General features: G+C 44.3%; 1 protein-coding gene across 1 annotated transcript in view; it reads left to right on the forward strand.

The window, feature by feature from the left end:
- Nucleotides 1-25,224, forward strand: part of IL17RD (interleukin 17 receptor D) — a 65,282-nt gene that overhangs the window by 21,419 nt on the left and 18,639 nt on the right. Inside the window, exons 2-3 of the mRNA XM_057706766.1 lie at nt 17,797-17,854; nt 22,001-22,126. Of these exons, the coding sequence (XP_057562749.1) occupies nt 17,797-17,854; nt 22,001-22,126 (184 nt within the window). The remainder of the gene's footprint in view (nt 1-17,796; nt 17,855-22,000; nt 22,127-25,224) is intronic.

A 25,224-nucleotide genomic window follows, 5' to 3' on the forward strand; every position in this document is an offset into this window, starting at 1 on the left:
TTTTGTTTAATGAAGATTTGTCCCAAGGGTTATGGTCTTGATACAAAAATGCTTGATTTTCATTTGAGAATCTTTGGCTTTCAGAGTCTCTTCCCCCATTTCAGCACCACCTGGTGGAACCGTCTGCCACTCAGGACATTCTGAAAGTTAGAGAAGGTCCCCAGGCTCACGCTGTGGTCAGCTGGGAGCTACCTCCCTGCAGCCTTCGCCGGAGGGATGCCCCGATGGTCCTGCCTCAGGTGCTCCTGTGTGGTTTGTCAGCAGAGGGCAGGTTAACGCGCGAGCCAAAAAAAAAAAACCAATAACCTTTTCAATTTTTAATAAAACGACTCTTCTACCCTTTGTTTCTCCCTCCACTCCACCCCAAAAGAAGAAACAGATTGAATTTTTAAGCACATCTGGACACTGTTTTTGTAACGCTTTTACCCTGAATTCCCAGAAGGAATGTATTGGCTCCCATCTCTTCAAGCAAAAACTGAAATGACTCCTTTGTTTATAAGTACTGTGCTTGCATATTTTAATAAATCTGTAAAGAAGAGAAGCTGCACTGAAGTTCCCTTAACCAGGCCAACACATTCTCCTCTTGTCTCTCTTGAAGTCCTTGAGAGGTGCTGAAAGTTTATGATTGGTAATGTTTGGTGGGGGTGGGGAAGGGAGGAGTAAGGGCTCCATGTGTCCCATTTGAATTTACCTTTTCTGCTTTCTGTGGCTGTAAGAGTGTTGGGGCAGGGGTGCTCACAGCCCAGGTCTGTCTGTTCTGCTCTTGCTACCATGCAGTGCACTCTTGGTGAGTGCCATGTAGGTACAATCAGATTATAATGTTCCAGATCTGAGAACCCAGAGGTCTGCAATGGAATCCATCTCTCCCTTATCAGATAGTGTTTGTTTTCTTCTTAGGCCAATCTTCTAGAAGGTCATTGTTGCCAAGGAAATGAGGCTAATCTGTCTCTAATATCAGTCAGCAAGATGTTGGCATGGGGTTCTTCAAGTATGGGGAGAATTTCAGAAGAGTGTGAAACTTTTGAAGATGAGATAGAGAGGTATTTGCTATGTGGGGGAGCTTGAAAGTTCTTTTGTATGCCCTTAAAAATTATGTTTATGAATTGAAGCTTTACTTTCAGTAAGACATGAGTGTAGTGTGGTTAAGTTATGAGGGTCATAGCTACCCTCTGTTACTACCCAATAAATGTTCATTAGTGATAAGTGTTTAACCAGTGTGGCAGTTACTGTTTCCTAGAATATGCCTTTCTTCAGACTGTTCTGGGTGTCTGGAAATAAACTCAAGAAGTGCAATATTTCTGCAGGCCTCTTTTCAGAGTTGAATCAGATTTCAGAGATGACCACACTTGAGCTTTATTCCCCTAGTTTTAGGGAAAAGGTTGTTAGCCACAAAGCCAAAATTGATCCACTTAAGCCTTGCAGTGCTGTGGATGTGTGTCTGTCAAGTGGCCACAAGTGATGAATAATGTCCAAAACAGGATGGTCTAAAAAGTAATATTTGTGTTTGCTCCTCAGTGCAAAAAATTCACCATTTCCAGAAGGTTTGGACAAAAAGAGTTGGAACTGAAACTTAAGTTGATAACTTTGAGTCATATTGATAATGTTTTAGCTTATCTTTCGAACTTTTTTATTTCTTGTGGAATTCTGGGCAACTGTCATTTATTCTGAATGCTAGCTATTAGGTCAGTTGGTTAGGAGTAACTGGTTAAGAAAAAGACCTGAGTATTGGTTGCCTCTACATTTTTCAGATAGCGTTATTTCAAAAACTGCCAAAAGGTTATGCTAATTTAACAGTGACCCAAACTGTAAAGTGCTGAGCAGAAATTGGGGAGCATCGTGACTTAGGGTCCCTGTGCTTTTCTCCATAATGACATGGGAGATAGGATGGCTGTCCTGGCAGGATGCAACGCTCTGATCCTGCACACAAAAGCCTGACACTGAACCAGTCTTCTCAGTGCCTTTTCCAGTGCTAATGTCACTTGTTTTCTTTTTTGTTTTCAAACCTATGAAAAGATTTTCTTTAGATAGTGCTTATAATATGCTTCCTACTTTTATAGGAGACCAGGGGATAGGTCTGAACAGCAGCAAAAGACCTGGGAATTTATTTATATGGAGGAGCGATTCTAAATGAGCCATCAATATAATTATTTGCTCAGGGATTTGTATAATCAAAAAGGTGGTTTTCATGTTGAAAATATCCATCTTGACATTCTTTTTTGTGAAACCTATTTGATGGTCTTTATTTTAATTCTTATTCATTCTCCTTTGTCTAATGGTCTTTCCTGGCCCCTCTTCCACTTTGTCAGCCTCACTTTTTCAATCTTCTTTTCTGCCTCACAGGCCCTAAATGTGGATGGTCCCACAAAACCCAATTCTTGGCTCTTTGTTCTTTTTATACTTCCTATTATTGATAATTAGCCCATCTGTCCTTAAGGTTCTGTTACTTGACCTAATGCATGACTTCCTGCCTTCTAATCCTATATTTCCCCAAAAAATATGGTATTGTGTAGAAGATTCCATCATCACCTCACCCTAAGTTTTTTTCTTAAAAAAGAGAAGACTCCTTCCCCAGGGTTCTCTTTATTGCATAAAATCACTAATCTTCCAGCTTCTACAAAGAGGAGCCCTCATGTTACTTTTGAATTCCATCATCACCTCTGTATCACATTTGTCACAAAGTCCTGCCGTTTTTTCTTTAAAATGCCTCTCAGACCCGTCCTTTCATCATCTACCCACCATCACCATCCTTCTCACCTCACATCCGGACGCCTGCAGTTGCCGCCTCTCCCACCTCCAGTTGTCCACCTTCCTAATTCTTCCAGCAAACGTGGCTACTACACTGTTTCATTACTGTTTTATTACTTTCCTGCTGAAAATCCTTCAGTTTCCTTATTTTGGTTTTCTTTCCTTTTTAAAAAATTTTGGTAAGGTATACATTACATAAAATTTGCCATTTTTAAAAAATTTATTTATTTATTTATTTACTTAATTGGTTGTGTTGGGTCTTTTTTGCTGTGCGCGGGCTTTCTTTCATTGCGGTGAATGGGAGCTACTCTTTGTTGTGGTGCGTGGGCTCCTCATTGCCGTGGCTTCTCTTGTTGCGGAGCACGGGCTCTAGGCACGTGGGCTTCAGTAGAGGCAGCACATGGGCTCAGTGGTTGTGGCTCATGGGCTTAGTTGCTCTGCGGCATGTGGGATCTTCCTGGAGCAGGGATTGAACCTGTGTCCCCTGCATTGGCAGGCGGATTCTTAACCACTGCGCCACCTAGGAAGCCCAAATTTGCCATTTTAACCAGGGTTTAGTTCAGTGGCTTTAAGTCCATTCATGTTGTTTTACAGCCATCACTACCGTCCATGTATAGAACTTTTATCTTCCTAAACTGAAACTCTAAACCCATTCCCCCTCCCCAACCCCTTGCAAACCCCTTCTTCCACTTTCTGTCTCTATGAAGTTGACTATACTGTGTACCTTATGTAAGAGGAATCACACGATATCTGTCCATTTGTGCCAAGGTCAGAGTTTTAAAGATTGTTTTTAGTGAGTCTGATCTTTAGGAGTTTTTTTTTCTTTATTTTTTTTCTCTTTTTTTTCTTTTGATCTTTAGGAATTTTGATGAAGAATTGGTAAAGCTAACAAAGGGCCTTTATTTCTGAGTTGTCTTCTTTCTGTCTTTAGTATTAGTGTGCTCTGCCTGGGAGCATGGCACTGATTTACCTCAAGTGTAGACAGGAAAGTCAAGGTGGGTGAGAGTGACTGGGGAAGATTAGAGAGATGGAGAAGTAGACTCCCACCTTGGGCATCCATGGCATCAATTGCAAAGTTAGTGACATTTTTGTCATGGAGGGAAGATAGGTGAAAATTGGAAGTGGATGGTGCTCAGGACTCCCCTTCCTCCTTCTTAAATGCCTTCTATCTGTATTAGGGGCAGGGAATCAGGCCTGTTTTGAAAATAAGGAGGACTGTGTAATAAGAGCCCGGCTCTAATCCTTTCTGCTTTGTCAGTGGCACCTCCGGTCTGCAGGCCCTGGGATCTGACTCATCCCTTTGATTCAACTCTCTGGTCCTTTTGTTTCATCTTTTGAAGCTGCTGTTTTACTGCCTGTTTCTTTGCTCTTCTCCACCCCCAGCCTTGCCCACTGCTACCTTGGCCTAGATCAGAGACCCCTGCACTCCTGCCTGCCGCATCGGGCTGTGCTCACATCTGTCAGGACCACTCTGTTTAGGTCTTGCCAAACTCCAAGATGTGCTGCATGCAAAACTCAGCCCACTTGTCCATCCCAGTCCTACAGGGCCCATCCTTTCAGGCCATGCGGGGTGTTTAACACGGAAGGGATGAGGGTGTTAGGTCAGTTCCTCCAGCTTGACAGAGTGCTCATTCTGGCTGGTGAGGGAGGCTTCACATCATCCCTGAGGACTAAGGGCCATTTATTGAATGTTTACCGTGCAGCCACGTGCTCCTGTGTCTGCATCTACTTGAAAGGGTCATCTCCCCCCACACCCTCCCCAAAGCTCAACATGCCCTAGGGTCCAGCCAGAGACCTGCCTCCTCTGTGAAGACACTTCTCTGGTCTCTGGTGAGCCTTCCTCTGTTCACTTCCCTTTCTCTGATCTCCTATTACTTTGAGCTCAATTGCATAACTTAGCACATTCATTCCGTAAGGTGTAACATTATGGAGCCTAATGTCACGTCTTTTAGCTTTGTTTCCAAAACAAATTGTAAACTCCTGGAGGAGCCTTATTCTCCATCACTCAAGATGGCCTTCCCAGTGTAAAGCATGTCTCTAGCCCTCAAGACATCTGCTGATAAACTCTGGGGCATGAGCTAAGTGTTTGAGGCAGAGATCATTCCTTCTCCTTCATGCTGCATGTGTGTTATGATTCTAATCACAAAATGGAGATTACATAGTGAATTATTTTATCTCCTCAGCTTGCTCTGTAGAATCTGCCGTCCCTGGTGTTCTGCCAGCCACCCCGACTCTGAAGAGTTCTCGCTCCGAGGTTTCCGCGCGGCCGTAATGTGATTACCGCGCAGGATGAAGCTGTTGTCAGCCGCCTCCTGGATTTGCCGGCACTTCCCTTTTAATTTTACACAGTTCTGTTATTCACATGAGACTAGCCAACTAATCATAAAATCCCCTAAATTTGTGTAATTTTCTTTTAAACATACGGGATAAATCATAGTAATTTGGTTACCCTAGAGAGCAGCATTTAGGGAACCCACATCAACAGGCAACCTATTGAAATATCAACATGTGTGTGTGTTGCCTTCTCAGTGCATCTGCCTTGTTGCCTTTTCCACATACACACCTGGCTTTAGAACAGGTGAAAGGGCCTGCTTTACTACTTTTTAATAATGGAAATAGTGGCTAACTAGAGCTGGCTGGACCCTTAGAAAGAATTTGGCCCAATGGTCCTAATTCTCACCTCATTAGGATCTTTTTGCTGTTTATCCCATTGGTCCCACGTGGCTCTTCCGAAAGGAACCGTATTAGCTGGTAGAGATTTATCATAACAAATGATCTGTGTATTCGGATCTAACTTAGGTCAAATCAGAGTCCATGTGAGACATACAGCAGAGATCGTTTGGAAGAGTCTTCAAAGTGATGGGGAGGGGAGGAGTTTTGGGGATGCTTTTCTTTTTATTGAGATATATTGATAATTGACTGATAACTGTGTAAATTTAAGGTATATGGCGTGTTGATTTGATACATTTATATTGTAGTATGATTTACAATAGCTTTAGCTGACACCTCTATCAGGTCCATAATTATCATTTCTTTTTTTGTAGTGAGAATGTTTAAGATCTAGTCTCTTAGCAATTTTGAAGTATATAGTACAATAATGTTGACTAGAGAGAATTTTCAAATTCTTCTCTGTACTTAAATTTCCTTTGCCTTGAACTTATTATATTTACAAAAGTAAAAAAGCCCTGTGTCAAAGAAAAGCCCACTATTTTCCTGGAAACTTGGAAACCCACCTTTAGGGTTGTCTATTTGAGAACCGCTAAATGTTGCACCCCTCGTGGACAGTTGGGGAAGTGGCAGACAGGACTTGGTACTTGGACCAGTCGTGCCTGTGTGGGGCCTTTTTCTCAGTATTCCTATGAGTGACGTGGCTCTGTGTCCCACAGAGCCTGACAGCTTGGCCTCACATCCACCCAGCTGCTCATTCTCAGTTTGAAATATTTTGCCGGAAACTTTGGACCTCCCTTTTTAATTAATTTATTTATTTGGCTGTGCCTCATGGCTTGCAGGATCTTAGTTCCCTGACTGGGGATCGAACCCGTGTCCCCTGCAGTAGAAGTGTGGAGTCCTAACCACTGGACTGCCAGGGAATTCCCTTTCTTAATTATACCTAATCACTGCTTTTATTTTTTTCGGGTGAGTCTCTGTTTCACCGTAACTTCATGATACAGTGTTCCAGGCTTCTAATTGATTTCCACCATATTGCTTTGATTTTATAAACACTTCTCCATGGGAAGGCTAATGAAGGGGACAAGGTGCATTGATTTCTTTCTGTTGACAGGTCAAGGAGGAAGGTTTTGTGTGCCATTTGCTTGCCTCAACTCCTTGGGGAGAGTAGGAATCTGCCACCAGGGCCACTTCATTAGAGAGGAAGGGTGCTCCTATCTGCTCTTGCATTTGCTTTGTCTGCCTCATGCGAATTTGCTAATTTACCTCTCTCTACCAATCTATGCCAGGAGTCCTAAGAGAGGTCGTGTGGGGAACTCTTCGTGTCTGGGAACTCTGCATTATCTCCTGCACCCACAAGGAACATTTATCTAAAATCTGAAATTGACCAAGACATTGATACTTCATTTTTACTTTATTCTTTGCCCCCTTTCCCAGAATGACATTTTAGCTATTCAAGGAAATTAAAACAAAGCTGAATAGTTTTTGGCAAACAATTATTTCCTGGCCTAAATCACACAGTGATTTAATTGGTATGTCATTGTGTGTGTATTTGCATGTGAGTGCTTTAATGGGAATTCCATGTGGTATCATTGGGAAATTAGGAGAGTCTTCTGGATTTATTGCTTATAGTTTAAGGGCAGACTGCTGGCTTCTATCCAAGAAGTAGGGAGATTTAAAGTTGCAGGGATCATTAGTGTTTGAATATGTCCTTCCGATTACGTACTATTTAAAAATTGGTTTGGCAAAAGGTAAAAATCAGAACAAAGGGTGAAATGATTTACTCTTTGAAACTTGTCAGGTTCATCAAAATAAACTTGTGGGGGACTTGTCATCATGGAAGCCATCATGTCCTTTCTCTGCTGTTACCAACATCTAATTTTTGAAGCGTGAATGACTTTTGGTATGTCTGGAGCAGAAGTCAGAGTCGTAAATTATTCTTCATTTTGGAACATCGGAGTTTTATTCTCCATAGTGGCTCCTGGGCAAATATTTAAGAATGTATCCCAAACCTAACCTAATTTTGTGTGTTGACAGCAAACACCACAGACAGAAAGAAGCAGTTGAGCAGGAGTGGGAAGCTCAGCTGTTCTTTCCATCTTCTGGACACCATGAGTATGTTCCTTCCCACTCAGCAAGGGGGGGAAAGAATAAGAGTTAACCAGGTTGTAGTTTATTTTTTTAAACTTGATTCAGTGAAACTGCCTTCACTGCAGACGTGACTGTTGTCACTTGTGATCTGAAAAGTGATGGAGGCTCTTAATGGGCTCATGTGCTTAACAGCAGAAATGGTTGTCTTTTATGTTCCTACTTTAAGTTCATGAGTCCCAACATCTTGGACAAAGTGTTCAATTACTGAGTTGTAACAAATACTGTCTACAAAGGATAACAGTTGAGGCGTTGATTCGGAGTTTTTCTTTAAAACAGAGATCTTACTTCCAACCACCTCCCTCCCCTACTTGAATTTTGTTTTTTAATTGCCAAAGTTTCCCTTGGGGGTCACTAAACCACTCCTGTAGACCTGGTATTAAGCTATCAAGCTATCGATAAGTCAGGTGGGTGAGAGCTTGGGTGGATTTCGGGAATCTTGAAACCTCCTGAAGAACTTGTATGCATACAGGTGTGCCACAGCTGTCACCAAATCCTCAAAGACATCTGTGTCCCCAAAGCAAAAGCTGGAGCCCTCTGTTGGGAAGGATGAGGTGTAAATGAGAGGATGAGAGGTTTTTAGTGATTTGGGCTGCAGCCATATAACAACTCATACCCCCTATTTTCAGATCTGATCAGTGATATTAAACCTTCACCACATCCTTGCATCTTGAGACCATCTTGCACTTTAGCTCACGAGCACACTTGAATGGGATGCCTGTGCCATGGGCTGAGTGGTGTACAGCCCGGGCCTCGTGTTGTCTGAGCACTTACATCGTTTACTTTCACCCCTGTAAACTCAGGACAAGCAACACAAGCCAAGTAACACGGCCCTGGTAACCAGCAGGCACTCAGCAGTTGCGAGTGCTTGTAGGGAAACGGCTCTAGGAAATTGACGTGGAGGCTTCATATTGCTCTTAAGGAACTCCGGTTCCCCCAAGTTGGGAGAACCAAGACTGCTGAGTCTTGCCCCCGAGTGTTTCGTGGGCTGGAGGAGTGGCTGAGGTGGGGGGCGGAGGGGAAACTTGTTCACATGCTTGTTAACATTTGAGGGTCTTTGACAAAGGAAGTCTAATGCCCTGCCCCGGTCAGCCGGCGATTGCCCCCCGGGAGGCCCCCGTTGTGCACAGGAAGTCAAACACTAATGATGTTAGCCAGGGGACAAAGGCTCCTGGCCCGGGAAGGGCCTAATTGCTGTGTCCGGCTCCCAGGCAGCGGCTTCAAGCTGGTGGGGGCTGGGCAGGATGCGCTAAGTGTTAACACCTGGAGCCACGCTGCTGACTTCCTGGTGTTTTTTTTTCCCCCTGTGTGGCTGGGCTCGCGCGCGCGCACACACACACACACACACACACACACACACACACACACACACACACACACACACACACACACACACACACACACGCTGTGGCTGCATCTCAGATACATTTTGGCTTCTAACAGACTAGATGCAAGTGTTGAATCAGGAGGTCACAGGAGACCTGAGTCTCCTCAATCCACCCATGGGGCTTGGCGACTGTTGCTTTACCTCTGGGTGGGCTGATTTCCCTCCTCTTCCCCAGGAAATCTGAGAAAGACCAGACGTTGCAAAGAGGCAGATATATATCAGAAGGGTCAGTGAAGTTTTGGCTCGGAACATTCTAGTTGGAACTGATGGAAGAATGCTTGCTCCTAGGGAAAAGAGAGACGAGGGTCTTTACCACTGTTTTGAGCCAATACAGGCCTTTGGGAGGTAGGACTATGGCAGGATGAGGGGTAATGGGAGGCACCTGCCAGCACCCAAGGGGGGGTCATATTGTGTGTGTGTGTATATCTGAACCCATACCTGGAGGGGTCGGTTGGAGGGGTTGCATCCCAGGGAAGGGGGGAAGCCAAGATGCACCCCCTCATTTCTAAGTGGGGTCTCTGGCTTCTTTGTGTCTAAACATGGCTTTGGACCTGGGGCCTGGAAAGTGCTCAGTGGGCTCTGGGAGCTCTGGGAATGCCCTGAAATTGTGTAAGAAATGTTTCTGGGGGAGATTGGGTGAGGAATGTTTCTCACAGGATTCTCCTAGGGGTTCTAGAAACCCTTTCCCCTTAACAGCAAAGGGGTCATCAACAGTTAAAAGTGAAGACCTCCTCCTACCTTGGCAGGAGCACTGCTGGGATGGCTTTAGTGGCTCATGTCCGGCAGTGGGCTGGCAAAGCAGCCCGGGAGCCTGAGCCTGATCCCTCCGGTAGGCAGGCGACGGGAGGTGGGCCTGAGCACAGGTTGACTGACTTGGATTTTTGCAGCCAGAGACAGGAGAGTTTAAAAAGGATGCTTGAAGGCTGGGAAGAGGGGAAAGCCACAAGTAACTTTTGAAAAGGGGTCTAATCTTGACTTGCTGTTTCCCTCTGTTACTTTAAGGAGGTTTTTCTGTCCAAGACCACCATGTGGACAGAAATAATAGTCCAACAGAAGAGGTCGCTTTGCACAGCCTGTGATGTTTCGATTAGCACTAAAACCTGAAAGGGCAGCCTTCCATAATTTGCAAAGATGTGAAATCCACCTTGAAGGAAGCACATGTGTGGGGCATGCTGGGGACCTGCCTAGCTGGAGGAGGCTGGGTCCCCATGGCAACATCACAGTTCCCCATTTCTGCAGGCATTTGTGCTGTTAAAGCAGAATTCCAGATGTGATACAGTATTTGGAGACTCCATCCCTGGGCCTCGGAAACAGTATTTGAAGTCAGCACAATTCAGTGCACGCTCTCTGTGTGGTCCTAAGGCTTTTTATTAGTAGTTTTGTTTTGATCCGAACATTTCCTCTGAGCTTAGGCATAACAATCATGTTTATAGCTTTAAGTTTTCCTCTATTGTCTAATCACTATTTTGCCCTCGCAGGAAGAAGATACTTTCTTGGGCTTCTGCTTCTGGAGCGAAGTCTTTGTAACTAACTTTCACAGCTAAGTGAGAGCTAGCCAGTAGCTGATTTGCTGGGTGTGTGCTCGGATGATTGGTTGTTTGCTTCCTCTTCATAGCCGGTATTTACAGAAAACCGGTTAATCTTTGTCTGTGAGTTGTCTGTGTATGCTTTTGAAACTGCAGATAGGTTGACTGTTACTTAAAGATGCCAGTTCTTTAACATGCGGTTCTCATTTGTGTGGATGGGAGTGGTGTGTGCAGCGGAGGGGAAAGGTCTGGCTCTCCATCCAGAGGCATGTTTTATAGCTTGCTTTTAACGTTTTGAGAATTGGAAAAATGGAACAGTGCTGTCTATTTGCGAGTATCAGCCACAAGAGAACACACAGCCCAGATCCTTAACAGACTCATTGGAAAAAGTACTTGGGATTTTGCTTTGTGAAAACCAAGGCAGCTACAGATCTTTGTTTTGTTTTTAAACACAGGGAAAGAGTTGGCGTGTGTGTGTGTGTGTGTGTGTGTGTGTGTGTGGATGTCGGGGCTTTAACTGCATATGCATGTTCCAGTGGCAAGGCAATAAGAAAATTATAAAGTGTGCAGCAGGGAAGGATATGTTAAAATGTATTAAATTCCACTTAGGCCACCACTATTTAGAAAAGTTGCTATCAAATTGCAATACGTAAATGTATCAAATCAACACTTTGTACACTTTAAACTTACACACTGTTATATGTCAATGATATCTCAAAGTAAAAAAAGAAAGAAAAGAAAAATTACTATCTGAGAAACAACTCCTGTAAATGCCCTACCAAATCTTTGACTTTAGTGAATGCATTTCCTTGTTGGGGGGGGGGGGCGGCATGGAGGAGGGGTGGAATATTGAAAAGACGCTTAGATGAAAACTAGAGCTTTCAGTTTGATAAGCAGGACACATGGTAACTTGGCATAGGTTGGCTCCATGTTAGAGCTCAGAAACAATCGTCCCTTCAGCTTTCCTTTGGGGAGCGTGAAATGAGGGACATGTGTGTGATGATTAGCAACATGTCAGAGATGAATCATGATTACGGCTTTGGTCTGGTGCACAGGCGATACTTTGGAGTAGTGATTTCCTACCTCCTCGAGCAAATCTCTCTAATTAGCTTAAGATCTCCTGGTCTTTTTGGGCCGACGTGGTTATCACTGGTGGGAACCCACCGGCACTCCCCCCAGAGCTTGTGTGTTCCCCAGTAGACATCCAAGACCTCACCTCCCCAAAGCAGACAGCTGGCTGGCACCCTACAGTCTGAAGTTGGTTGCTTGTAGATGGAGAGTGAGGGAGAACGGCTCCGGCTCTCTCGGGAATGTGGCGTGAATATCTTTAACAGATAGATCCGGGCCCAGGCTGGCTTTGTGATTTATTTTCCTTGTGTTTTGGGTTTGCCAGCATTCTCCTCGGCTTACATCACCTGGGGCTTCTCTGCCTTTGCTGACTTTTTTTTTTTTTTTTAGCTGAAGGTTTGAACTGAAGTGAGATCTGTCTTCATTTATGAAACCATCTGAACCTGCACAAAGTAGATTGACCCCATGTTCTGAGTCTTGCCCTCATGATGTCCAATGGTCAGAGTCAAAAACATCAGCCCCCTTGGGCATTTTCAGCCTCTCAGAGCTGTCTGCTATCTTTTTAAACTCATTGACACACTGGAAACTCAAGATGGAGGAAATGTTATGGAAAAGAGGACGTTTGAATTGCCCACAGTTTTAAGTAGTTACTTGGTCGGTGTGCCTTAAAAAACAAACAAACAAAAAACATCCTTTCATTTCTTTCTGACAAATGCTCTTATTTAAATTTTCACCCAGTCTCAATTCACGAAAACTTTACCAGCTTTCTGAAAGTTCCTTAATTGATTTGAAAGCAGTCTTGTTTAGGCCTTCCTGTCTGTCCTACCTTCCATCGGAAAGGGGGCACCATAATTAGCACAGTCCTTTTCAAAATGCATTTTTCCTAAGTGGCAGTTAAGCTATTTGGATCTGGATTGGAAATGTTGCTCTGGGAAGCTGGTGTCTTCGAGTGGCCCAGCATCCCCCAGGGCCCTTCAGGAAACTGGCCGTCTCACGGCCCCTTGTGGTGATGCTGGCTGCTCTGTGTGGGATCCCGCCCCTGTGGTGGTCTTTGCGTCCAGGCCTTTGCTTTTTTGCCATATGGGTGGAGCATGGTGGGGCTTTTTGCCTTTTGAATTTTATTCTTTTAGAGCACTTAAGGGTTATCCTCCCTCTCCCCCTTCCAGAGTAAAAGATGTTCTCCCTACTTACCGTAGAGTGTTCACAGCCGAGCTCCGGGCACCTTAGCTCGCATTGGAACAAATTAAAAGCTGCCTTAGTGCAGCAAATGGGGGTGGTTAATTAACTAAGAATGTGACACCCTGAGGCCACAGCACCGGCATTTTTAAGTAATAGGCAACAAACAAGTATTCTTAATTGTCAGCTCATTAAATATTAAAACGGGTGTAGTAGGCATAAAGCTTAGAATTGTTTCCTGAAGAAACAGCTTCCGAAGCTGTTGAGCAGCTTTGTGAGTTGCCTTCTCTGTGTTCTCTTGTGGTGGGCCCTGATTGTAAGCCCCTCAGTCACTCTGTCACACCAAGCTGGGCCCTATTGGGTTCCATGGATGTATTACCTGGCTTAATTATGCGACGTATTTGTTCTGATGGAAAACTAATATTTATCAAGGGCTGACTCTGTGCCAGGCCCTGGACTGTGGGGACTGCCCTGGTCCCTTTGAGTTTCTCCCATCTGGTTCAGCCTGAGTGCTTTGCAGAGATGGCGTCCCTGGGTGGCCCGTTCCCACCAGGACCAACAGCAGAGCCCATTCCTTAGTCTGATTGTTGGTGCCTTCCGTTACCTTGCTCTGACCTGTGTGCCTGCCTGTTCTCCCTCAGTACCCCCAAGATCTGGATGCTGGAGACAGATCACAGCTGGAGATGCCACTTGCTGTGTGCACTCCCCTGCCTACCTCATGTGTCGCCTTGTAGCACAACTCTCACCGTGTTTATTCGGGCAGGAATCGTCACATAACCGTTACTGCCTGTGAAATAACTGTTTCAATATGTACCAGGTGCTGTGCAGAGCACTTGACGCATATCAGTCATCTCACATGGTCCCCACACCAGTCCTTTCCAGGAAGCTTGATTCCAACACTTTATAGCTCTGGGAAGTGAGGCTGAGAAAGGTTGAGAAGCTTGCCTAAGGTCACATAGCTGGAAAGTGGGAGATTTGAACACATACCTGGCAACTCCAAAGCCCATTCTGTTAACCACTCTTCTGCTCCAGATAAGCCCCAGTGTAGCCCACAGAAGCCTCTGTCTAGGATGGCAAATCTCAAGCAGCAGCTCTCATGGGTCAGTGTTCCATGTCTGCCTGAAGCGGGGCTGGGAGAGAGTGCAGTGACAAATGATCAGTCTGCCCTGGGTGTGGGAGGGGAGAATGACAGCATGGGCTGCATGCCCATCTGTGTGTGTGTGTGTGTGTGTGTGTGTGTGTGTGTGTGTGTGAGAGAGAGAGATGTATTTCATCCACATGGCAGCTGAAATTATGTGAGTAATTAGCTTTCAGTTGCTGCTGTCATAAAAAGTTGCCAGCAACTCGGTGACTTACAGCAGCACAAGTTTATTATCTTATAGTTCTTGACATCAGAATTCCAAAGTGGATCTTCTCGGGTTAAAATCAAGGTGTTGGCAGGTCTGGCTTCATCTGGAGGCTCTGGGGGAGACTCCATTCCTTGCCTTCTCTTGCATCCAGAGGCTGATTGCATTTCTCAGCTTTATAGCCCCTTCTTCCTCCATCTTCAAAACCAGTAGCATAGCATCTTCAAATCATTCTCTTTCCCTCTCTTTCTCTCTCTGCCTTCCGTTTCCACTGTCACATCTCCTTCTCTGACTCTGACCTTCCTGTCTCACTCTTCTAGGGACACTTGTGATTATACTAGGCCCACCTGGATAATTCACAATACTCTTCCTATCTCAAGATGCTGCAATTTAATTGCATAGCCCCTTTGTTATGTCAAATAACATATTCACGTGTTCTGGGGATTATGATGTGGACATGTTGGGGGGTGGTTGTTATTCTGTCTACCACAAAGTGTAAAGTAAACCAGTGCTCTGTGGGGCCAGCCTGGGCACACTGTCTCTCAGCTGGTTTCTGAGGGCTCTGGAGCAGCTGAAGTGTTATTTGGGTGTGAGCTGAGGACAGCCTGGTGGAGCATCTCTCTGAGGCATGAGCTGAGAAGCTGTGCACTTGATGAGTTACAAGGGTGAAAGGTCTTTACAGTGCACACAGGAGCTGGTGCCTGCAATGATGCCTCTTGCTTCCAAGCTCCAAGATTAGCCGTGGACGGTTACAGGGTCTTTTAGTCTCTGATTTTCTGTGAAATTAGGATTACCATTTTGCATCTGCATTTGCAGAAGTGCCATGCCAGTCAAATTGTGGGGATGGTTCACTGTGTTCCCATCAAGGGAGTGTGCATGCAGACATGCGTCCGGAACACAGTGTGAGAGGGGCCAGGCTGAGGTGAGAAGCCCACAGAGGAGCAGGCCCCCAGTAGAAAGGGCATTCTGGGAATACGGATGTCCCCAGAACATATGCTGAGCAGTCGTGCAGGCCCAGAGCAGGGTGGAAGGTGGGGAGGGGAGTGATTGAGAAGGTAGGCAGGGGCCACGTCAGGAATGGTCTAGGAGGGACAGGGAGCCACCGATGGGCTTGGAGCAGAGTAATGAGGGCAGATTTGCACATTAGGAGATCACCTTGGTGGCCAGAGCTCCTTGAGATCAGGACCCGGGTCTGGTTCATGGCCGAGTGCCTTTTGGAGTTTGGATGAAGGTGAAATGCTCAGTCAGTAGTGAATGGACACCACAGGCAAGTGTCACTGTCCTTTGAGGCCAGCTCACTGGGCCCACTTCTGAGCAGCTCCATGTATATCACAGAGACCTTATTTGGAGTGATTTAGGTTCTTGTATGCAGGATATAGCACATCTCACTGTCTTGGGCTCCTTTCCACAAAGCATTCATGGCAAGTGCCCAATGAATATCTATTAAAAACATGTTACAATAGAAACATAGGGATAACAGGAACAAAATGAAAAGCTGACAAAATCCTACAAGTAAGGTGATTGGTCACCAGAGTCCTGTGCACCTTGGAGCATGCTAGGAAATGGAATGCATTTCCTTTTTTGAAAAGTGCTTCCTCTGCATGGTTTCATGTGGTCCTCCTCAAATTCCCTTCTCAGAGGAAAGCCATACAAATTGTCTTTTAATAAGAAGACAGTTTGAGGAGAATCAGACCCAGTGGAGTGAAGTGGTTTGCGCTTGGTCCCAGCTAGAGGATGAAGGATTAAGGTGCTTACCTTGGACCCTGGATTACATTTTTGTTTCCCTCCCCTGAGACTCCCCTTTCCTCTCCATTCTAGCCCAGTTATCTTTCCCTCCTTTAAGCTTCTGGTACACGGTGTCCTTACCCTGGGTTTATCCTTACTAAGGTGCTGCCTGTGGCATTTCCTACACTGTTTGCTTATTTATGGCTGGCCCTTTCACCCCAGCTACATAAACCTTGTATTCCATCTACACTGAGAGTTCTTGGAGGGTCGCGTGAGTCGAGATTTGTCTATATGCTCTGCGTGTGATCCACAATACCTAGTTACTCTTCTTTGAAAGAATTACCCACTTCACTCCTGAGGGCAGGGATAGTGGCTGTTTCGTTCACTAGTGTACCTAGCATAATGTCTGGTTTATAATAGATGGTGAGAGAATTTATGTCCTGGGGGTTTGGGCGGAGAAGGGTGTGGCTTGGGTGTCTTGGGCATTACAGAGGGGTCATGGGGGTGTTGCATTGTCTCTTTCCTGGTTTCCCTCTGGTCATGTTGCTCTGGTTGTGGCCATCTGTAAGTTGGGCATCCTCTAGTTGCACAGACTGTGGCCCTGTCCCTAAGCAATTATGGAGGCATTTAAGGTTTTAATAAGGTATTAACACTTTCCAAAGTGTTCCAGTTCAGGTGAGGAATTCTGGAACCTTGTGTATGTGTGGAAGGGAGGGATGGAAGGAGGAAAGCTGGAGAAGGAAGGTGAATCAGGAAGAAGGGGAGTGGACCTCCAGTAGATCATGGGGCTAGTGCACCGTGTTAATTTAGCTTTTCTATTACTGCTTATTCCTCACTTTAATTAGAATGATGTGTGTCCATCCCTTTCTGTACAGCTGTGCTTTGCCAAGGTCCATATTTATCTGAGCCCGCGTTTATCTGAGTTTCACTGGGTGTGCCTGGCTTCAGGATAAGCCGCGTGAACATGCCTGTAGCTTATGGATGTGCTGGGGTTGTGGCCTGAGATCCTGGGCTCCATCAGAAGTGTTCTGCGCATAGTGTCTCTGTAACACTTGCCCATTAAATACCAGACTGCTAGCATATGGTTTTCCCCAACATCCCCCTCATTGGGTGGAAACTTTAGCTGTGTGGTTAGAATATTTTCCCATCATTTAGCATTTAAGAATTAACATTTCTGGGGGGAATTCTGCAATTAATGGTGAATGGCGCATTTGCAGATTATTACAGAAACAGTTAAACCAGAGTTGGGAGATCTTTAGCTGCTCTTTCCCATGATGGATAAGTGGTGGGTCAGGAAAAGGCGGGGCCAACAGGAGGATTCCGGGGCTCCCTCTGTGGATGCTGTAATTAAAGTGGGAAGTCTGGCGGAGTTGTTATCCCTGCTATTAAGAGTGCAGATGGCTAATGGCCACATCACTAAGAGTTAGACCTTTTAAAGTCTTTTCTTCTTTTATGACCCACCCTCTATACTCCAAGCATAGGTATGGACGCAGTGAAGAATTTTCTCATTAAAAGTAACAGCTTATTCCCACACTCATTCCTGGTCTTGGAATGAAAAACCTGTTTCCTCAGACTTGAGGAATTGCCTATCTGTCGTGGCTTAATAGGGCTTTTGGACGAGAGTGTCTGGTAGGCGAATTTTATAACCAATCAGTGCTCAAAGCAGATCCAACTGGAAGGGCTCCAGCTGGCAGCTCGTGGTCTCTCTCTCCCAATTTTACTGTTAATGAATTATTATTTAACCCCCAAACACAGAGCAGGCTGCTGCTATTGTTTTAGGGGAAGTGAGTACTCCTGATCCCTGTGGCCTGGCAGTTAGGAATTTCCTGGGCTGGAGGGAGTTGGGTGGGAGGGTTCAAGGGGGCACCAAGAGTGTGGATGTTACTCAGTGACTGGCATGACCCTGGGTCTCTGCAATCATGTGTGCATTTTGACTCCATGGGGATCTCTCTGTGCTGGAAAAGTAAACTGGCTTCACTTCTCCTCATGTTCTCCTGTTTTCCCACAGGGAGTGGGGCTGGCCAGCAGAAACAGCGGGCTGCACAACATCACCTTCAGATATGACAGTAAGTAAACGGCTTGATGGCTGAAGAGCGGAGCCCTTTCGGGGATCTAAAGCTTCCCTAGTTGTGCTTAGTCAGGGACCCCGCAGGTCCTGGAGTTGAGGGATTTTCTGAACCTGCTCAGGTTTGTCAGGTGCTGAACTAAATCACCTCAGTCTCAGTTAAGCCCCCCAAGTATTTCGGCGCTTGAAGGGGTCAGTTATCCTCCAAAGTGTTGAGAGAAGCTGTGTATGGAGATCTCCCCTGATTTCCTCAGGACATAGCCACATCCTTAAGAAAGACACAGATTCCTGTAGGGCCCAAGTGCAGGATGCTTGGGAGTGGTAGGGACCGTAGCAAACTGGATAGCCTGCGTCTGGTCTCAGGGGAGCACTGGCTCGTCCATTCCAGTTCGGTGTTGCCTTGAGGAACCCCTACTGAGCACAGCCAGATGTGATTTCCATGAAGAGTGGGAAATTTGCCTTTTTTTGGTATGAACATTTTAAAAAAAATACCGGCATTTACTTTAAATTTTTCACAAACACAGAGTGGGCCAAGTGAATCTGTGTCCCAGGTTGGCCCAGGGGTCTCCAGTGGGCCACCTTTGACTTAGGCCTGAGTTCTCACCCTTTTCCCCACCTATCAGCTGTGAACCATGGCAGGTGACTTCACTTATCCAAGCCTCAGTTTTCTCATCATGTAAAATGAGGATTAGCTTATTCCTCAGCATCACTTTTGAGGCTTAAATGAGGTAATGCTTATAACTGCTCATCTCAGGAGGTAGCCTTCAGTGTGCACTCAGTAATTGATATCTGTTAATATTAGAAGGTATTCCAACTGGAATTGGAATCCAAGCACCTTTTTGGCCTTTTCTCTCAAGGAAGTGTGATTTTTTTCTGGCTGAATTGTTTTCTAAGGGCAGGTGGGGTGCTTTTCTCTAATTAAGCACGTAGACCCTGATCTAAGCATCTACTTTTGTGCCCTAGAAGGTAATTATATAGACTTATGAGCATTTTAGCCTTATGAGCCATAAATTGTAAGTAAAAATGTTGACAGGAAGGAGCTTGATTCATATTTAGTGACTCCTGACATTTGATTCATCTTTTGAAGAGTTATGAGTAAGGGCTGTAGGTCACACTGAGGCCTCTGGAATAATCACCGCTAAAGCAGGGTTTTTGAGGTCATGTATGCAGTCTAAAAATTTTAAGATGCAAATATGGTTGTCAAGTTCTTACCCGCAGTTGCTGATGTGGGTACTTTAAGTTAACTGCTGAGAGCTTACATGGGAAACTCAGACATTTCACGTTCATGATGTGTGCATGTCCTGGGTAAATGTTGTGATGCCAATGAAAGATTTGCAAGTCCATGAGACTTAATTCAGCTAAGTAAAGACATGTGCAAGGGATCTTTCTTTAGGTTAGAAAGTTAATTTCTAATATATGTTCTTGGTCCTGGTAGATCTTGTATTACATTCAAGAGTTCAAAATTTTCCGGTCAGCTGCAGACAAGTATTTGCATCTCTAATTTAATATGGGGTTTTGTGAAAGAGGATCCATACCTATAAAATTTGAAAGTACCTTATCGTTTTCTTCATGGGACTGGATATTTGGCCCATGTGCCAACGCCTGTCTCTTTGTCATTACTTTCTTTCTAATTCTTCAGCATCTAGTTAGACTTTAATTCACAACTCGGCTCCTGAGACATCTGAAGCTAGGTTGCATTTTGGCCAAATGTCATTTGGGCATAATTTTTTTGTAACTGGAATCCAAAATGTTAGAGTTGCTAATAATTGGATCCAGGCTGTGCAAAAAACTTAGTCATTGTTTTCCATCGAAAAAGATAATTTCTTTCTCCCACAAGGAAGTTCCTGTTATTGCTTGGTTGACTGGTTACTAGTTCTGTTTGAAATAGCTAAGAACCAATTACCAAGTTTTCACCAAAAGTATTAAACTACGAAAATCTTACTTCTCTATTCCTTTGCCATTTAACATTACAAAGATAGTAAATGCCTTGCCTTTAAGCCAAAATCAGCTTTTGCAGATCTCCTTGCCTCCTTTCACGATGCCTTTCTTGTTTCTTCTTCAGGCTCTGAGGGTGTAATGCCTGAGTAGGTTGTAATACATTTTCTTAATTCGTAGACTTTATATTTGCATAATTGTATTTACAGAAACCCAGAGAGTGCTGATTTTGGCATTGAGAATGAACAAAGGGAAAAAAAAAACATGCTTTACTCTTGTCTGTGCATCTTTTCCTAAAGCAGTTTAAGTCAAAGGTTTCTTTCATTATAGATGTCAGTAAGTGAAAATGTTTGAACTTTACGTGTATGGTGGGATCTTGTCTTTTTTTATATTGGGAAGCTGGTCTCAGCCAGGATTTCTGCAGCCTGAATACCTCTGGTTCAGAATTTTTTGTTCAGTCATAAGCTTTGTGCCGGGGATAGAATGGCAAGAGCCCCGTGTGAGCCATGCGAGGTGGCTTTCTGTCCTGACCCTGGGCTGGTCACTGGTGGCATTGCAAGCTACCCAGCCAATCGCTCTGGCTGCAGTTTCCTTGTTTGTTCAGTGTTGGGTATTAAACCAGATGTTTCAACATTTTTTTCCTATTCTAAAGTTCTCTGCTGTACACAGCGAATGCATGTTAAACGCTTTGGGAGTGAATTTTCATCAGAAATATAATTTGGTTTTATTAACTATTAACATCTTTTCAAAAGAAGAAATACTGAAATGTAGAGGTGGCTGTTTTTGAAGAAGATGGAGTTTACAGAAGGGAGTGTGCCTTCTGTAGGACTTAGGCAAAAAAGCAGGACAAAAAGCAGAGTGAAGGATGGAGTTTCATAGAGGAGGAGTTGCATTTTAGTGCATGCGTGTTGACCTCTAATAAGAAATTTAAAAACAAGGAATATTATGGGCATGTTAAAAGGCTTGCAATCATATCTGTTAGATGTTGGCAGTTACTTCTGTGGGGTGGAAGGTTATGGGCGACTTTTACATTTTTCTTATATTCTTTTGTGATTTTCAAATACCTAGTGAATGCTTTTAGTCATAAAAATGGGAAATGTGTGGTATAGTTTACATGGAGCAGGGGAACAGGAATGCAGCAGACTCACTACTTCTTAGAAAATGCCTCTGAATGCTTCACCCCCAAAACACCCTGACTTCAGAGGGGCAATGAGTAGGTTTGGAATGTGACGGGAGGCCTTTTGCATCAGATACTAAAGAAAGTTTTCAAGTTTAATCACTGAAAAGAAATAGAGATAAAGCAGCGTAAGAATTACGAGTTGGTGTCTATGGTTCTCCCTGCAAAAGCTGCCGGAACAGCCTGCAGCCACCCTCTGAGATCCCCGCCTGGGTCTGGCTAGAAGCTTCTGGCAGCGTTTTAGGACCCTGCAGACTTTGAAAGTGTACTTAGCAACACCAGGTGGCACAGCTGCTGCATTGGCAGGCGGCAGCCAGTCCCATCCTCTTACGAAATCAAAGAATGGGTGGTTTTCATCTTTCGAGCCACGTGGGACTGTTTTGGATTTGGTGGGTATTGTGGGCGTCTTTGATGAGGTGTTGTTTGGGAACAAAAGTTTTACCTTTGACTTGCTGGTTAGCATCGAAGGTGCTTTGCTTATCACAAAATCAGTTACTCCCTTTGGCAGGTCCTAATTGGATTCTTTAACAGTCTGGCCATGAATCACTCCCCCATGAGTTCACATCCTCCTATGAGTTCCTTTTTCCCAGTCACCTCGTCCTCTAGGTTTCTTCTGAAAATGAACACATCCCATATTACTTTGCCATGGTTTTGCTTCAGATCACTCTTTAATGCTGAAAACTGATTGAATTGATGTTAATTATTATTGATTTAGGTAAAATGTCATAGTAGTAAAAAAAAGTGAATGCCTGATACACATACAAACTCCAGACTTTTAGAAAATCGTCCTACCACTGCCCCAGAATTTAACTCAAGGGGAGGGGGTGGTGTTGTAAATAAACCCCACTGCAGCATCTTATAGTTTCCCAAACAGCCAACCTTTGATGTCATCTGTGGGCTTTGAAGCACATGTCTTTAAACAGAATAGATCTGGCTAACTCTGAACATGCTCTGTGTAATTTGAGAAGATGAACTTGGAGAGAATAAATAAATACATGTTTAAATCTGACTGTTCTCACTCTCCCAACTCTCTAGACTGCACCACATACTTGAATCCAGTGGGGAAGCACGTGATCGCTGATGCCCAGAACATCACCATCAGTCAGTATGCTTGCCACGACCAAGTGGCAGTCACCATTCTTTGGTCCCCAGGGGCCCTTGGTAAGTGGTCACAACGGAGACCACCATGGTGTTTGGGTGGGTGGTGCCTGGTGCAGAGGTCCCAAGTGTGGGGGCCTCTGGCGGCCAGGTAGGTCTTGACAGGAGCGTAGCCTAGGTGTGGCTCGGCACAGACACACTTGCTACTTGGTTGTATACACTTACTGCGCATGCATGCAGCTTCATGCTGTGCCCCGGGGCTCGTCTTTTTTTCCCTTGGCTCTTATTGAGAGACCTGTGGGTTTGTAAAATAATAGTGTGTGAGTGATAAATGGCACTGAGGCCTTGGCCTTTGTGACTCAGCAGGAGTGGGGGGCCGGGTGGCGCAGCCAAGGATATAATGGCTTCACTGTCCAGCATCAGTGATCTCTGTGGCCACATGGAAATGTGCAGGCCCAGCATTGGCACATTTTCTGTGTTTTCAGGAAAACCCCAGTTTTCATGAGAAACCATGAAATCAACAATTTTTAAAATTTGCAACTAATTGAATTTTAATATTTAAATTGTGTGGGATGGAAAAAACAAACAAACAAACTGAAACAAACAAAAAAGAGAAAACCCACATTATGTGGCCAGATTCTGGTAGGGCTCAATCTGCTTGTCCTCTTTAATGAATTGATACTTCCCAGGAGACGATGGGGTGGTTGATTGGGGGACCTAGGGAGGGCCCATTTGTTCAGATGCGCCTGGGTTTGAACCCAGAATCTACCTTTCAAGAGACATTTAAACCTGGCTGAGCCCCAGCTTCCCCATCTGTAAAGTGCACATGATTGCCTCTTGGTCTGTTATAAGAATTAGAGACAAAGAGTGGATATGGGTATATGTATAACTGATTCACTTTGCTATGTAGAGAAACCAACACGACATGGTAAATCAACCATACTCCAATAAAAATTAAAAGAAAACCAACAACAAATATTGAGGGTAGAGACGTAAAGTGGTGCAACCACTTTGGAAAACCTTTTTGTATTTTCCTAAACAGTTAAACATGCATTAGCACATGATCCAGCCATTTGACTACGATTTACCCTAGAGAAAGGAAAGCATATGTCCATACAAAGACTTGTACACAAACATTCACTACCGCTTTATTTTTAATTGTCCAAAACTGGAAACAACCTGAATGTCCATCAATGCGTGAACTGATACACAAACTGGTACATTCATACATTGGAACACTACCCAGCGATGAAAAGGAATGGAATAGTGATATACTTAACAACATGGATGAACTTCAAAGTAATTTTTATGAGTGAGATCAGCAAGACAAAAAGTGCATGCTGAGTAATGATACATTCAATAAAATACAAACAAAGCTTTAGTGGCAAAAAGCAGGTTGGTGATTGCCTAGGAACAGGGGTGGGAGGGATTATAAAGAGGCATGAGGAAGACTTGGGAGGCGGTAGGTAAGTTCATTACCTTGACTGTGATGACGGTTTCATGGGTGTACATTTATGTCAAAGTGTATGAAATTGTTCTCTGCAATATGAAATTAATTGTATGCCAACCATGCCTCAATAAACCTGTTTAGAGGAAAAAAAGAAAAAGAATTAGAGACACACACGGTACATGTCTAAAGAGAGCTCTCAAAAAACAGTGGCTGTTGTTATCATCACAACCTGGTCCTCGGGTCTGCTCCTTGGACATTGCCACCCAATCATAGAATTAAAAAAAAAAAAAATCTGACCAAGGGAAAAATAAAGTCTGAATTTCTTAATCTGAATGGGATAAATGTCGGAGGAACCAGATTCAGGAGAGGTGAGTACAGAGACAGGGAGGAATGATCAGACCCATGGGCAACTTACTTCTCCATGTAAATGCTGCTGGGTCTGAACCCAATGGGTTTTCCAAAAATATTACCTTAACATTTAAAAAGAACAACATCCTCTGCAGATAAAAGAGAAGTAGTCATTCCAGCATAAGGCCAAACGGTGAAGGGGTTGGCCTGAAACACTGCAGGCTCCCTCTTTAGAATGAAAGTAAGAGATGTGAGGAAAACTGACATGTGGAACAGTGAAGGCAGAAAGATGTACTTTTTCTGCGTGATGGCCTGTGGGTAGGAATGGATGGACAGGTTCTGTCAGTTTCTATGAGGTTCTATCAAGGAGACTCCTTGGGAGATAGAAAAGCATATGGGTTAAGAGCACTCTGGGTTTGATCCCACCTCTGCCATTTAATCCCTGTGTGACATGAGCAAGTCGTTTAGTGTCTGTACACCTCGATTTCCTCATCTGTAAAATGGGGATAATAATACTTTCCTCCTGTGGTTGTGAGGAGGATTTTATGAGTTAAATGATGAGAAGTATGTAAGTTCCTTTATAGGAAACTGCCCTATAAAATTGCTAAACACTGTATAACTACAAGATGTTAATAACCTTTGTGATAAAGGTGTTACTATGATATGAGATTTATATTTACTGCCTCTACTTCCACTCCCAGACTTGGTATAGTGGTTTTCCAGGCAGGTCTTTTAAAGATAAAAACTAGAATCACCCCACCCCAGCTGATGAATTTTTATGTAATTGTGAGATGTACAGTTTTATATCAATCACTGGCTTTTGCTAAACAGTTCTGGGGACATTGCATGAATTAAATCTTAGTATAAATAATAAGGATTTGTTCAAAAATCTTTTGGGGGGAAGGGGGGATCTCAAAAGACAAGTTCATGTGAGAGCCTCTAAATAGTTGCTGGTCAGATACCTCGGATCTTGTCAGCATGTCTGAATCTTGGACTATAGGTCAGCCAGCTCTCAGCCCCTCAGGAAACTTTGTACTTGAAATAATACAACATGGCAGGGTCCATACGTGCGCACTCTGTCCTCTGACCCCCTAAATGGTGAAGCTCTAATTGTAGCTCCTTTGTCCTTCCCACCATAAAATATGTGCTCTTCATCAAATAATTACAGGATTGGAGAACCTATTCGAAAGAGAAAAAGATTTCCCTGGCCTTTGCCATCGATAATTTTCCCACCTGGTTAATTGCATCCTGTGTAATTGCTCTTGCCCTGGGAGGGGAAGGGTTGAAAATGTCTCCTTGTCTAGTGTTCTGAAAGAATGCGAAATCGATATCTCGCCAATTGAGGCCGGCTTCAGGGAGCTCC

The sequence above is a fragment of the Hippopotamus amphibius genome, chromosome 13 (genome assembly GCF_030028045.1).
Source record: "Hippopotamus amphibius kiboko isolate mHipAmp2 chromosome 13, mHipAmp2.hap2, whole genome shotgun sequence".
Taxonomy (NCBI): Eukaryota; Metazoa; Chordata; class Mammalia; order Artiodactyla; family Hippopotamidae; genus Hippopotamus; species Hippopotamus amphibius.